Genomic DNA, 16,835 nt, shown 5'->3' with positions numbered 1-16,835 from the left:
AACTTACTTAGACGTCCAGTTATGTTAGCTATACATCCATCTGTACCATCATGAGACTTAGCATATTTCGTAAAAGTTTCTTTGATGGTTTTGTTCACTACCCTTCTGTTCTTGTAGACTACTGAGGTAGCCATATTGAATGTTCCGCCTATTTTATCAGTTCTTTAGTACCTGGTTGTGTTTCTTCAGGAATATTGAGAATAATATAATGTATCACAAATAATTATATCCATTGAAACTATAGAAAATATCAGCCATCAGGTTGTTGTTCATCTTGACTGCTTGAAATAGTTTCAATATAAGTTAAATATGATCCGTATAGAACATCCATAGTTGAGCAGTTTTTACGAGTTTTTCTTTGGCAACATGAGACTTGAACTCGCAACAATCTTCGATATAAGACATTACCCCTTTATTTTCGAGCCCAGCATGGTCAGGTGGTTAAAGCACTCAATTCGTAATCTGAGGGTCACGGGTTCGAATCCCTGTCACACGAAACATGCTCGCCCTTTCAGCCATGGGGGCGTTAGAATGTGACGGTCAATTCCATTATTCGTTGGTAAAAGAGTAGCACCAGAGTTGGCGGTGGGTGATGATGACTAGCTGCCTTTCCTCTTGTCTTACACTACTAAATTAGGAACGGCTAGCGCAGATAGTTCTCGTGTATCTTTGCACGAAATTTAAAAACAAACAAGCAAACCTTCATCTTTCAATGCAGAAGTGAGTACTTGCTTTGATGGAGAATCCAATACGCTGACAAGAATATTCTGGGACTCTTTCGATAGTTTTAATATTAACTGATCATCATGCTTTGCTCATAGAAATATTTGCAAAAATGATCTTTTGAACACTTCGGGCAGTATTTTATGGCATGACATGGCATTGTTGTATTGTTACCACATAACACACCATGAGACCACTAAAATCCGTATTTTGTCATTCTAAACTTGCATGATATTTTACAAATTTTAGTGTTGTTGTTGTTCTTTTATACTTTGAGACTTATAGGTTACAAAATAAATTCATAATGGTCATGGGCACATGACACCTAGCAGCAATTAAAAGAAACCAGTAATCCTATTATTGACATAGTAAAGAATGTCATGAATATTAGTGAGGTGTACTCCATATTCACGTTATTTTTGGAATACGTATATATATATATGTGTGTGTGTGTGTGTACTGTTGGGAAGGATGCAAATCAGCGACTTCCAGTCCATGAAATATATGATGCAAGGTTGGTATGCAGTAATTATTAATCTTCGACATAGATTTAATCATACCTATCCTGGGATAATAATCAATTTTCATCCAAAGGATAAGCACTTGGAAAGTACCTCAAAATCTTTCCTGAATCGTTTTTTCCCTTAAAATCAGATCAAACTAGTTATTACTGGTACATCAAAATCTTTTCTGTCAGCGATATTTATATATATATATATCAACGTAAATAGGATTTTATCCACTTTTTTGGGATATACATTGTTTTGCTACATAAAACGTAAAACTTCAGTATGGACTCTAAATTGGCCACACCTCATGAATTCAGTCACAGACATAATATCTGAAGCATTATGACCTTTCATATCGTTGTTGAGGCAAGAAAGGTAGCGAAGCTCGAGTTTTTACTGTTAACACCTTTATTCTTATTCAACAGACTATGCAAGATATTAAAATACCCTCCGGGTACTCTTATGTGGGGTATGCAAGGTGGCCATATGTAGCCCACACCTATGTAGAGGATTTAGGCACATTGAAACTAGAATCAACTTTCCTTAATTTGATGGCAAGAAAGTGTTGTTAGCGGACGTTTTATTGTTCTGTTTTTCGTTACAACAGTGTTGTTAGCGGGCGTTTTTGATCTTTATTTTGGTTACAACGGAGACTTTAATCGTCTAATGAAATTCTTACAGGTACAGGGATATTTTTATATGTCTATTCAAACAATGAAAAAGCTTGTTTTTTAATTTAATGACAAACATGTGTAGATTGTTCTATGGATTTCAATCAAAGTTCATTTCGTACTTCTCTTTCATTACAATTTTGAATCTAAATCCTTTTTTTAAAATTATCCAATTCTGTATGACAATTACATAACTGTTCGTAATACCTTTTATCACCATCGTGGTTCTATAAGTAACTTGTTAATTCATTTGCTAATAATCATAAGACAGAGAGTAAGTCGATTAAATCATGTTTACATTCATAGATAGTAGATTAGATATAATGCTTTTGTTACGTTATGTACCTAAATGTAATATTTTTTTATGAATGAATATGCAACTCTTAATCTGTATTGGTAATTTTCTCTTGACGTTTAGGCCTAAGTTTAATATTTTAATATTATTACTAACTCTCATCATTAGGTGAATGAATAGATAATTAGATATGAGACACAGAAAGGTAGGTTTTGCGTTTCATGCTATTAAATGTCTTGAAGCTCATTTCAAATATTTTTACTTTAAAGGCAGATGAAATAATTGAACTAATGAAAGAAGGAATCCGTCAAGGTCGAACTAACCATGCTGTCTCCATGGTAACCAATAACTCTTTTTGTTTTTTTGGCTGTAGTTTAACAGTTTGTTATATATGGTCTGTTTCATTTTAGGAACTTAAAGAATAAGTAATTTTCGAAGAAGGTACAAATATACGTTCCTGCAAAAGTAATACAACATTACTGTGTGATAATAATAATAGAAATAATTGTATGTACTTTGTAACAATTGATACGATTTTCAGCCATCATTATTTGTTATTATGGATCGACGTCCTTTAGACCTGTACAACTGACTCAGCATACGGTTTTTAAGAAAACATCTACTCAAGTCCTCCGCACTATTTACTGAATAATTTTTAAATTTTATTCACTATTTATTGTTTCCTCCAATGGCTCCACACTAAGTCCCTAGATTTAAGACACTAAAAACGGAGGTTTGATACTCGTGGTTACCAGAGCACAAAACATAAAAAAATAACCAATTAACTGACCATAGTGGACATTTATCCCACCCTCAGAAATCCATCTTTCTATCGCGAGGGTTACAAAACGAAACTAACAACGATTTCTTAATGTTCGGTATATGTCAACAATGTAATACCTCATTAATATCTCTGTCATAATTATTAATTTATTTCCGATTAAGTTTGTTATTTCCTTAGAATAGTAGAACTGATTTAAAGCGCTACTCAGGTGGTATTATTGTCATTATTTTTTACTTTCCACTATCACTTGAGAAATTTTATGGTAATGAAATGGAATTATATAAGATGATCTTGTTTTACTTTTAAAAAATTACTGAAGTGCTATTTTCGTCAAGAACGTAAGACTAAAGTAGAAAAACAGATCTTTTGTTTGTATAAATAATTTGAAGATGTCATTACTGAAAACTGAATATTCGAATAAATAAACAAGAACAGCGAAAAACCCTCCTAAGGATAATATGTTACTTATCTTCACTACGATTATAAGTAACAATGTTTGAGTTCGATATGCTGGAATATGTATTTAAATTTTGCATATAGAGATAAATTTGTTTGTTTGTCGGTAAGCACAAAGCTACACAATGGGCTATCTGTATTATACCCACCACTAGGATTAAAACCTGGGTTTTAGAGATATTAGTCTCCAGACTTATTGCTGAGCCACTGAGGGACATATAGTAAAGTTAGAAATCTTAAGTGGACTGTATTATATTATAACATCATATTGTCATATAGTGTCTTTCCATATTCAGTAATAATATTTTAATACTTACAGAAACATGTACTTGAACAGTTTGCACTTCTTCAGAAACCTGTGGAAGATTCACCATTCTTCAAACCATTTTTATCCTTCCCGGACTCAGTACCATCTACAAAACAGTAGGAAGATTATTTTTATTATAAAGATAGAATTATTTTTGGTATTTAACAACTTTTATTTTATCTAGTAATATTTCTAGTAATAAGAACTTTGATTTTTTTTTTCTGAAAATGCGAATAGAGTTGTAAAGAAACAACAGTTTCTTACACGGGGTTCAGTTTCAATACCTCATATTAAAATAATTTTGAATATACAAACCAAACAATAATGTTTTAAAAATTCAAAAAACACTTCAAATAGGATAGAAAAACTATAAAATAAAAACAACGTTTCGTTAGTGTTAACGTGGCATCAACGTCAACAGAAAATTATATAGTTTATATAAGGTTGATCTGAAACGAAAAGTGTCAAAACTACATTTTCACATTCCTTTATATTACGTAGAATGTATGACAACCTCGAACACTCGATTACTTGTTTTAGATTGGTATGTAACAGCGCTTTCCGATGTAAAATATCTGTAAACTCAGATTGCAATATGTGCTGAGATCAAAAGCAAAGATATTATACTCTTCAAAAAAAGAAACGCAAAAGGCAAAATATGAGACACATTGTTAACAAGTTTATTCCGGGTAGTTCTGTATGACGTGTATGAAACTTTGCACATTCACTGCTGAACATCCAAAGTCTGCAAAGGCGAAGTCCACGCTCACTAGGTGAAGTTTAACGTCACTCAACGTCAATAACGAGTATGCCCCCCGTGATCATCAATAACTGCTTGGCATCTCCTGCCCATGGAAGCGATGAGATGACGAATCGCATCCTGTGGAATGGCTATCCACTTAGCCTGCAAAGCTGCTGCAAGCTGAGGTACAGTCTGCGGTTGAGGTTGTCGCCATCGTAGACGTCGGTCCAACTCGTCCCAAAGATGTTCGATGGGGTTTAAATCTGGTGATCTGGAGAGCCAGGGAAGAACGTTGATGTTGTGGTGTCTCAAGAAGACAGTGGTGAGTCGGGCTGTGTGAGGACGGGCGTTGTCATGTTGAAAAACGTCATTGACGTTCACCATGATGGGTTGCACATGGGGCCTAAGAATCTCGTCGACGGTTGCGTACGGTCTGATCGGAAATCTTACGCAGCCCTGGCATGGTTGAGGCAGTAGACGTCGCAGTGGTGGTCCTATCCCGAAGGTGACGTAACCGGATGTAGCGATCTTGTGCGGGTGTGGTCACACGAGGTCTGCCAGATCGTGGACGGTCACGAGTTGATCCATGTCGTTGGTGAAGATTCCATAGCCTTGTGATTGTGCTTGGGTGGACATTCACAGCTCTGGCAACATCTGATCGAGATTCGCCTGCTTCCAAGCCACCAATGGCGTTGTTGCGTTGTGCTTCAGTCAGTCTTGGCGTAACTGTATTGCGTGTCGGTGGTTTAACACTGAGCTATGGAAACCGAGAACCCGTCACTTTTTATAGGGATTTTGCACATGTTGCACTTGCAGAACATGCATATCTCTCAAACAAATTTATTGGACACGCATGCGTTTTGGCGAAAAATCCGATGTTTTCCTTCGTTTTCAAAGTGCACAACTTTTATTGTCATTTTGGTCTGACAATCAGTGCCTTAACACGTGTAACATCACATACTCTGAGCTTGTAACGTTATTACATATATTTCTCTTTAAAATAACAAAAATATCCCTTTTGCATTTCTTTTTTTGAAGAGTATATCTATACTTAACGAAATTGAAAAAAAAAAATGTACATGTATCAACTTAGGTTAACCAGGACCATCCATAAAGAGACCTGTACAAGTCACAACCAAGCTGTGTAAGCATATTGCGATGCCATTTAAACTTTAATACCAACTTTAAAGCTTTCATTGTTCTAACTATGTTTTAACAGAAAAATATTTGACTTCCACACGACCTACCAGTGAGGTGTGCTCTATTTTTTTTTTAAAGTGCCATTTATCGGCTGGGACACAACGGCTACGTATTGTTTGTTTCTGAATTTCGTGCAAAGCTACACGAGGGCTATCTGCGTTAGCCGTTCCTAATTTTGCAGTGTAAGACTAGAAGGAAGGCAGCAAGTCATCACAACCCACCGCCAACTCTTGGGCTACTCTTTTATCAACTAATAGTGGGATTAACCGTCACACTATGACGCTCCCACGGCTGAAAGGACGAGAATGTTTGGTGCGACAGGGATTCGAACCCGCAACCCTGGTATTACGAGTCGAACGCCTTAACCCACGTGGCCGTGTCGGGTCACGGCTATATATACAGATGAGAGGTAGCATCAGGACAACATTTCTTTTCTAGGTTCACCTATTTTATCTCAAGTTTTATTATGTTTTATTGTGCGTGTGTTTTCGTATAGCAACGCCTCATCGATCTAGCTGTTGAGCTCAGGGGGAATCAAACCCAGGATTTTAGCGTTGGAAGTCCGTAGACTTACCGCTGTACTAGCGGGGGACCTTATGTTTTGTTAATCTGATAGTTATTCATAGTATATAAAAATAGACTAATCAAATAACGTTTATTTAGACATAAGTGGATACAACAACAAAGTTGACATGGCGAAGGTAAAAAAGCATAAAAAAGATTTTAAGCGAAATGTTACGTAAATTTTCCAACACACTGTTTCAAAAAGAGATTAGAAAACAAATGAATCAGTTCATCATGAAAATATAAATAACGAACACTAAGAAAGCAGTGCAAAGTGACACTCATTATTATAGGTATAATTTGAAGTTGTATGATCTAATGTCTTTTATTGAAACAAGTGATGCAAAAAGCAGGGCTACCTTCACATTCATCACAGTAGGTTCGAACGTTTTGGGCTTTTTGCCTACTTCTTTTTCAGTCCTTGTCTTCCTTATTTCAATGTAGCAGCCAATGAATCTTTTATGAATTATTCTGCTAGACTTGTCTTTTTCAGTTTAAGTCTTCATATGGTACCGTATATTGATTCTTCCTGATGTTGTTCATGGTGTTACTGCTGCTTGAGCATTTATTTTACCGCGATTCAATGATTGATTTTCGAAACTCGCGCATTCGTAATTTTTGTTTGTATGCTTTATTGAATAATACCAAAGCATTTTTCACTGCTGTGTTTAGTAAAAACTCAAAAGCAATCTTATGATACCATCTAATATTCCTCCTAAGTGATGAGAAATAACTGAACATTTGATTGGGTATGTCTATGCCTTGTTTTATGATGTTGTAACTAAGAACCATTGATACTCACATCATTCATTCTCCGTCTTGATAACATAAGAACATCACGTTTGTTCTTCCACTTTGTGATCACAATTCCATCATCTTGATGGCGACCTACAATTTCTCCCTACTTTAGTTTTGCATTTATAATTTCCTTGGGGTTACCATTTCTGTTCGCTCGTAATGTCCTCATAAGGTAGGCTTAATGCTTTAGCAGTTCCTTTGATAAATCGATTGATGTATTTAAACTATCTGTAGCGATTGTTCTCTCTGTATCTAGATAGTCTTTAGCGAAATCAAGGACAATTTGAGTTGCATGGGTGAATCCACCAAAGAGACGTCCTTGCTGTTACCGTATATCATCTTTTCCAGCAAAGCAGTGTTGGTAAAAAGTGTAACATTGGGGATCACATTGTTAATACACTTCCAAACCGTATTTATGTGCCTTCCGAGAATTATATTGACGAAACACTAGGCGACCTCACTATGGCACCATTGTTTCCTCTACTGCAGGGGTGGCCAACCTTTTGTTTCCTATGCACCAATTTTTTTCATTTCTAATTCAGATGCGCCACACAAACTTTAACAGCCTTTCAATCCTTTAAGTATGGTAATTTGGAGATATTTGGCAGTTATACATATAATCATTTGTTATATATATATATATATTAATGTGGACTGTGGACACATGTAGAAGTTGTAAAAAGAATTCAACATGAATACAAGGTAAACTTTATTTACTTTATTGACACTTTGCATTTGCATTGATATATTTCATTAGTTATTTATGAAAGAATATCTAATAAAAATTTATCAACACAATTAGCAGTTTTAATGAAAAATAATTTTACATGGAGGAAAAATAAACATAACTAGGTTTAATGAGACTTTTGACTTTGCTTCGCTTTCACCAAATCTGTAATATTAGGAGTTAAATTAGTAACTGACAGCAACAGACAGTTTTTTCAGACTTGAATCGGATAGTTGCGACTTCAGTTTGTTCTTGATCATTTTCATGGATAAAAATGCTTGCTCGCATCTGTATGTTGTTCCGAAGCGACAGGCATAACATTGGGCAAATTTTCTCAGTTCTGGAAAATGATCACATGGTAATGATCGCCGAAAATTAAGCATTCCAGATTCACTTGGGAGTGACGGAAGTTCATTAAATTTACTCTTCAGTACTGAATTTGCTTTTAGATCAATAAGTTCCATCTGTATATTACTAGGCATCTTCAGAATGTTTTGTTCAGTAAGTGAAAATGGATTTATAAATGCAAGCATGCAATCTTCTTCTTTGGCAAAATCACGAAAACGACTATCAAAGACCTCTTGCAGTAGTATGATTTTTTCAATGTATTCTGTAAATTTGATATTATCTTAAACACATTCACTTTGTTCCTTTAAATGTGGAAATTGGCTCAAATCCTTGTTTTATAGCTGAGAGATGAACAGTTTTAACTTCATTTTGAATGCACTGATATCATTTACTAAACTAGGAAACAATTTGTCCTTGCCCTGCAGTTTTGAATTTAGGTCATTGAGATGGCTGGTGATATCAACTAAAAAAGTTGAATCAAAAAATCCACTTTTCATTACACAAAAGGGTCCTTTCCTCGGGCAGCTCTTCTTCCAGAAAATCATGTACAATATTTTTCAGTTTCCAAAATCTTTTGAGAACTTGTCCTCTAGAAAGCCAACGCACTTTGCAATGAAGGATGAGATCACCATATTCCATATCTAACACTTCACAATATTCTCTGAATTCTCTCCAATTTAATCCTTTGGCTCCAATTTTATTCACACATTTTACAACTGGTATCATAACATGCTGCAAATTCAAAATTTTTACACACAGAGACTCTTGGTGTATTATGTAATGATATTTTAGAAGATGACGACCTAAAAACTTTTCGAGCAAGGCTACAGTTCCAGCAACTCTACCAATCGTTGACGGTGCTCCATCAGTACAGACACTTAAGAGTTTACTGAAGTTTAAATGCTGATTTTCTAAACATGACTTTACTTTCTCAAATATGTCTGACCCTCTAGTTTTTCCATGGAGTGATTCAAGGCCAATAAGTTCTTCAAATATGTTAAAATTATCATCAATTCCTCTTATAAAAATACTTAACTGGGCTACATCACATATGTCAGCAGATTCGTCCAAAGCTAATGAAAAGAAAGAGCATGCATGGACACGTTCCTTCAGTTGCTCAAATACATCATGAGAAAGTTCCTCAATGCGTCTTGTAATTGTCTGCTTTGAAAGAGCGAGTTCGTTTACCTTTCTTTCAATACTTTTATCACCAAGACATTTTGCAAATTTTTGGAGGCGGGGTTTAACAATATATTCACCGTCAGAGAAAGGCTTATGCTTTTTTAGCCAACACAAAGGCGATTTCGTAGGATGCTTCGAGCATTGCCAAACTTTCACAACTTCTCTTTACAAAGAGATTTCGCCTCTTTTTCATATCCTCTTTTTTTTCTTGACCACATATTCTTTCCGTAACTCAGAGCCAGGCATTAACTTTTGTTTTACTTCTACTTCAACTTGGTGTTTCTTATAGTGTCTGCTAAGATCATGTCTTCTGTTATCTGAGAGGGTGCTTTCACAAACAATACACATTGGTTTTCCTGAAGGACTCGCAATAAATAAGAACTCATTTTCCCACAGTTCATTAAACTGACGTTTGCTATCGGTTTCTGCTTTTCTTTTGCTCTTTTTCACTGTAATGGGACTATAAAAAATCGAAAAAAATATTATTATTATTATTATTGTTATTATTATTATTATTAATATTATTATTATTACTAGTACATCCCACAGGATCATTGATCCTGTTTAATCCGTGAGAGTATTAAATTTTTTTTAATTTCATTTATATATTCGTAATCAGCTTGAAAAACTGCAACAGATGATGTATAAAACTTTATCGTTTTCAAACATTTGAACTTATACAAAATGTTTGAAAAAAACTAAACATATTAAATTAAAAAAACATTATTTATTACTTTTATCTAGAAAATTTATATAAAAATGATTATAAGCAGTCTTTTTTGTGATACTATTCTCTAACAATGATTATAGGAAATCTTTCATGTCCTTTCAGCCTTCTATTACACCAAGTCATAATAACTAAAAAAATTTAAATAGTAAAAAACTGAAAAAAAAATTGATTTAATTTATATATTCGTAATCAGAGTGAAATTCTGCAAAAAAAACTGCATCAAATGATGTATAAAACATTGAGATTTTCAGATATTTGAACTTTTACAAAATATTTTATAAAAATTTCAATATTAACACAAAAAATTACTATTTAATTTTAAAAGAATTAACTCAATTCAATTTAAAAAAAGAATAAATACTTGCTTATTATGAATATGTTTTCATTTATGTATGCGTGCGTACGTGTAAGGAGGAAAACTTTTACTCACGTCAATGCGAAAAATGAAATACTTCTACTGAGCTGCTATTTTTGTTACAATATTTAACATCCGGTTTGTAACGTACAGTTAATCTGACTCTTAAATTTATGTTTGTTTCAATGTATCTATATCTTCTTGTGTATTCACGTATGCGTTTTAGATTGCTGTTTGTGTATCTAAGTTTCTCTTTCTCTTCTTTCTATTATGTCTTGATATAAAGATATATACTGAATTACATAATAAATCATTGCACCAAACGTCTTCATACACAAACACAAATGACAAACACACACACATCAACTTCAAACTCCTAATAAATGGACTCACACTCATATACCCGCAAACGTACATTCTTATCTCTGGGGTATAGTGCGCCACTTGTAATCGTGCAATGCGCCACGGTTGGCGCATGCGCCATAGGTTGGCCACCCCTGCTCTACTGCAATGCATTCACCTAGAATATCAGATCTTGTAAAACTTGTTTCAAGAATTTCAAGTAACCTTCAAGCAAAATGAACAAAACGTAGGAGTCCTTGAAACCTATTTCTTGACATTATTTGTGGTATGTAAAAAATTGCTGTAGAAGAGATCTTTCAGCCAGTAGTAAACGATGTTTGGGTATCTCACAAGTCCCATGTACATAATAATTCCAAGGAACTTCTTTATTTCATCACAGTTGGTGCCTTTCCACATGCTTACCTTTGTGTTATTAGCTATCTTAGTTTGGTGATAATTGATATTTGTTTGTTGTACTATAAGATCATAAATTTCATCTCTGACCATAAGCTCAAACGCGTCGAAAGACGTTACTATAGCATTTGTAGATTATTCGGAACTTTGAGTAATAAATGAAAAAGTTTTTTTTGGATAAAACTGTTCACGGGTGCCATCTATAAGTTGAAGTGTGCTGCTGAGCATTATCATTAGTTTCAGTTTCAGTCTCTGTATTTTCAAAATCTTCAGATGTGAGGACTTTCTCGTCTTCTGAGTTGGAAGTTTCGTCACTAGAAGGTTCATAATCTGAATCTTCATAATATTTACTTTCAGTATCTGAATTGCCCTCAGTTTCCGAAGAATCTGATCTTGATTTTGCATTTTTAGAAGCAAAAAAAAATATTTACTTGCACATCAGATTGATTGGAACTCATATTTCAACATATCGATAAATATTGAAAATATTTGAAAAAGATAAAATAATAATTATTATACATAGATCCCTATGCCAAATATTTTATGTTTCTGAAATTCTAGCACAACCCACGGGTTGGTCGTTTGGGACAGTAAGACTAAATGCATTCTCAGGTCCCAAGCCACCTACCTACCCGTGGTTCGTGGGTCAAAAATGACCTTAACAACGTCTTTGACTCATACCTAACATGATATAAAAATTTTACACTTTTCCTTTAAAAAGTTGTCGTAAAATGACTAGTGGGAGCCTGGAAAGTTCCCAAAATAGACTTGGAAACCAACGTGTTAAAGTCCGAGGTTCGATTATCCACGCTGAACACAGCAGATAATCCAATGCGCATAATATTTCATAAGATAAAATACCTAAGCATTTGAATATGATGAAAGGTTGATGTCGACATAATTTTTTTTTTCGTAGTTAAACACCAAGTTACACAATGAACTACCTCTTCTCCGGTCATCTCGGGTTTTCTAGCATTATAATTCTACAGATATTCCGTTGCGTCACTGGAGGGTGAAATCTACGTAAGCATTACAAGGAAAAATGTAAATTATATGAGAAGTGAACATGAAGAGATTAAAACTGTGTTCATGGTTATGTTTTAATTCTGTTTGGGTCTGTGAAATAAGTGAAATGAAATTCATTTAATTTAGGAACATTTATATGATCCTAAAAGTCACTCTTTATGACAAATTTATTGTGACATATTTATTGAAATCGTACAAATTATTTTATTTTATTATTGTAGCATTTGTGTTTCTGAACCGGAAATTATTAAAAAATGCATCGTATATTCTGGTAAACTTGTTATATAATTTAAATAGTAATTCCTAGATTGCTCAGGGAATGTGTTTTAATATTCTTATTATAAATACATTTTTGTACATAAAAATAGCAGTAAGTATGACGCTGCTTGATTTTGATGTATGACTTACAGCTAATGACCTAACATATCTTATGCGTTTGGATAATATGTAATATTACCGTCACAGTTAAAGACATAAAATACACAATTATTCAATTCGAGTGCTTTTGAAAGAGGGCCCTTATTCATTAGGGGCTCGGGTTTTTAATTTTTTTATTTTTGTCATAAATCGATTTTTTTTAACCTACAAGTTTTCCTAACATTATTAATTAGTAACGATTGATTATCTGTTATTATTCGTCAGATTAATTGTTCGTTCATTTCTGTGTGCATTTCTTTGCTATTACTAAAACGTGAATTTCATGAAAGCCAAACATAATATAGACTATAAAGGCTTAATCTATTTTTTGATTCGATACGCTAACTGTATGTGTGTGTGTTCGTGCGCAAGGCCACACCAGGTTATCTGCTGAGTTTACCGAGGGGAATAGAACCCCTGATTTTAACAGTGGTAATCCATAGGCTTATCGCTGTGTCACCAGGGGGACCTCCATCTGTAGAAGATTAGTTTCGCCGAATTTACGACTCGTCAGGGCTGCTCGAAAAAGCGAAGCAAGTTAAAAGTGTAGGACTAATATATACGGGGTGTCCCAAAAAATGTATACACACTTTGAATGATTGTAAATACAATGTTTATTAAGATATATCTAGGTTTTATAATCCAAGTTTAAGAAGACAAGTGTAGAATGTTTTGAGTTATTGCAGGTGTTCGAACTGATGACCGTTCTGATTCAGGTACTGTTGATAACGCGGACAGATGGAATTGCAAACTTTACGAATCATTTCATTAAAAATTTGGATGCATTCTCTTTCAATTGTTGTTCTCAGCTCATTGAGTTCTGCAGGTTTTGTGCTATAAACCTTATCTTTGACGTATCCCCATAAAAAAAGGTCCAGAGGTGAGAGGTCTGGTGAACGTGGGGGAAATTCAATAATACCTCTTCACCCAATCTATCTGTTCGGCAAAGTTCCGTCAAGATAGGCCCTCACATTATGATGGTAGTGGGGAGGTGATCCATCTTGCTGGAAATAAAACTCCTCCTCTCAAAATTGCTTCGAATGCGTGGCACGACAGATTCTTGCAGCGAGTTTAGATAAACGAGACTAGTGATTATGTTTTTGTAAAAGAATGGTCCAATTACGCCCAACGCTGATAATCCACACCACACTGTAAACCCTGGTAAGTTTACGTAGTGTTCAACCATATGATGCGGATTCTGATGTGCCCAATAGGTGCAATTGTGGTGATTAACTGAGCCGTTTAACTTAAATCTGGCCTCATCGCTCCAGACAATGTTATTTGGAAACTGCAGATTTTGCCAGGTACCACTCACAAAATTCAACTTTTCTGTTAGGATCATCGTCATTGAGAGCGTGGACTAATGCCAGAATAAAACTTTTCCAATGAACGCGCTTCAATATGTTATGGACGCTCGATTTTGGGATTCTCGTCTCACGGGCTGTTTGCAGAACAGATTTTCTTGAAGATCGGTGGAGACTTTCCAACAGCTCTGCTTCTCGTGTGGGACTGGTAGACGATCGCGGTCTTCCAGAATCCCCTTTATGGACGTCTTGAACAGTTACAATTGTTTCAAACTTATCTCTGATGTGAGTAATAGTAAGTCGTGTTGATGGATCTGTTTGAAACTCCCTTCTAAACTGTCTTTGTACTTCAGCTACGTTCCCGCACTTCCAGTAACACTTTAAGATAAATTTCCTTTCCTCAAAGCTTAGTCTTGCTTCTGTCATTACTTCAAATCAGTTGAACATGTAAGAAAAGAAAGTTTGAGTGAGTTATAATCATTCAAAGGGTGTATACGTAGTTTTAGGACACCTTGTATATTGGTTATTAGTGGTGAGAAAAGGACTTTATGTCAGAACGAAACAAACTGCTTATATTCAACCAATATTACTTAATAAGATATTACTACAATGTATTAATATATTATAATATCTACAACAGTTATGACATAATCCGTTATGGAAATAATTCAAATGTCTTATTAATCTTGAACAAACAAACAAATGAAGACTACATCGTCGCCATGGAGACAGTTTAAAACCATTCTACCAAGTGTCTTCGCTGTTCAAATCCAATCTGAAATTCTTATATTTTATTAGTATCTCTTAGAAATATGTAACTAGGAGAATTCTGGGTTCTCTTTTGAAATCTAAAAGAAAGTCTCATTATAAACCGAGCAGTTGCATTCTAAAATATAAACCTTCATTGTACAAACTCGCCCTCTAATACTTTCACATATATATTTTTAAATTCCATTATTGCTATGTTGCTAATGGATCAATGTTAAGTCCGAAAGCATATAACCCTAAAAAACCTGGTTTCGGTACCAGTGGTTGGTACAACACAGATAGCCTTGATGTGTGTTTTCTTATAGCAAAGCCACATTGGGCTATCTGCTAATTTACCGACAGGAATCGACCTCCTGATTTTAGTGTTGTAAATCCGTAGACTTACCGCTGTACCAGTAGGAGACAACATTGCGTATTTGTTTGTGATTAACAATAAACAAACAAAAACATGTTAAATTAGAAATAATTATTGGTAAAATCATATAATATAATAGGTTATAATTACTTTATTTTATTGTACAGTTTTATATCTTAATCAACACACACAGTACATTCTGTATGTCGTATTGTATCTACAGGGAGACACTGAAAATTGAAGCAAAGAAAGTCATCGAAGAACATTTGTTGCCTGCATTTAAGAAGCTCGGAACTTTTATAGAAAAGGTTAGTTTATTTGGAAAAATTAATTTTTAAACATTTTTTTTGGTTTAATGAAGATGCTGTGTTATGATTCTTACTTTACTGTTTCAGGTTTTATAAGATGTTTTTGAACTTCGCGCAAAGCTACTCGAGGGCTATCTTCGCTAGCCGTCCCTAATTTTGCAGTGTAAGACTAGCGGGAAGGCAGCTAGTCATCACCACCCACCATCAACTCTTGAGCTACACTTTTGCCATTGGGATTGACCATAACATTATAACGCCCCCACGACTGAAAGGGCGAGCATGTTTGGTTCGACCTGGATTCGAACCCGTGACCCTCATATTACGAGTCGAACGCTTTAACCCACCTAGCCATGCCGGGCCGCAGGAAATGAGAAAAGATTTCAAACGCTTTTAACATTATTTAGTCAATGATATATGCTCCATTATTATTAATTACTTCTTGCCAACGATTCGCCAGCTTTTGAATGCTATTTCCATAAAATTCGTGGGGTCTGGAGGAAAAGAATGTAGAAAGGGTAGTTTTGACATCTTCATTTGTTTCAAGCTCTTTTCCATCAAGATAGTTCTGCAAATTTCGGAATAGATGATAATCAGATGGAGCAAGGTCTGGAGAATAAGGAGAATATGGAAGTTTTTCTCAATCCAACTCTTCAGTCTATGTAGATGTGATCCTTGCTGTATGGGACCGTGCATTATTCTGGTGTAACACAACACCTTTACGATTGATCAAAGTAGGCCTCTTTTCTTTCAGTGCAACATTCAAGCGCTCTAAGTGTTGACAATAAAAGTCTGATATAATCGTTACATTGAGTGTAAGCAACTAAAGTGGATCACACCAGCAATATCCCACCAAACGCTTAACAAGTCTTTCCTAAGGTGGAGGTCCATTTTGGACTGTGCTTTAACCAGTGTACCTGTACTGAGCCAGTGTCTGCAGCACTGAACATTTTTTATAAAATATCTGTTTTCATTTCCAGTCACTAATCCATGCAAAAATGGTGAGTTACGTTACGAGAGGGCAGAGAAATGCAAATGTCCACTCTTGCTCTGAGGTTGGCGTTCAAGTCATCCTGTTGAGTTTAATGATGACTTGCTGCTGGCTGCACTTGACGAAGATTGTGCTGTAACAGTTGAGAACTAGCACAGAAGCTCAATTCAATCCATTTAACAGTTCACCCAGAACGTGGAGCATCACTTAAGCTGTAGTCACCTGATCTGAAACTCGAAACTACCTTCGACATTTTCTTTTATTTAGAGACTCCATGCCATAAACACCATGAATGTCTGATATATTTTCTGCTGCACTATTGCCTTTTTTAAACTCATAAAGAATTATATACCTAATGTTCTCCTCAGACACATCCATCTTCATAATAGTTTACAAAATATTTCAGTCATTAAAGCCATCTACAAAGACATAAATGATTATGCACTTTCTGTATTAAGTTTTCGGATATTACTTATGAGATGGCCTAATATTTGTGACTCATTGCATCTTATGTAAACTTTC

At 34.9% G+C, this 16,835-nt stretch overlaps 1 protein-coding gene across 1 annotated transcript in view; it reads left to right on the top strand.

Annotated features, from left to right (window-relative positions):
* The window catches only part of LOC143251553 (uncharacterized), a 35,884-nt gene that overhangs the window by 9,351 nt on the left and 9,698 nt on the right, over nucleotides 1-16,835 (top strand). Inside the window, exons 5-7 of the mRNA XM_076502824.1 lie at nucleotides 2,468-2,536; nucleotides 3,758-3,861; nucleotides 15,241-15,325. Of these exons, the coding sequence (XP_076358939.1) occupies nucleotides 2,468-2,536; nucleotides 3,758-3,861; nucleotides 15,241-15,325 (258 nt within the window). The remainder of the gene's footprint in view (nucleotides 1-2,467; nucleotides 2,537-3,757; nucleotides 3,862-15,240; nucleotides 15,326-16,835) is intronic.

This window comes from Tachypleus tridentatus, chromosome 6, assembly GCF_004210375.1.
Source record: "Tachypleus tridentatus isolate NWPU-2018 chromosome 6, ASM421037v1, whole genome shotgun sequence".
Classification (NCBI taxonomy): Eukaryota; Metazoa; Arthropoda; class Merostomata; order Xiphosura; family Limulidae; genus Tachypleus; species Tachypleus tridentatus.
The sequence above is the reverse complement of the archived record's forward strand: the minus strand, read 5'-3'. Positions and strand labels throughout refer to the sequence as shown.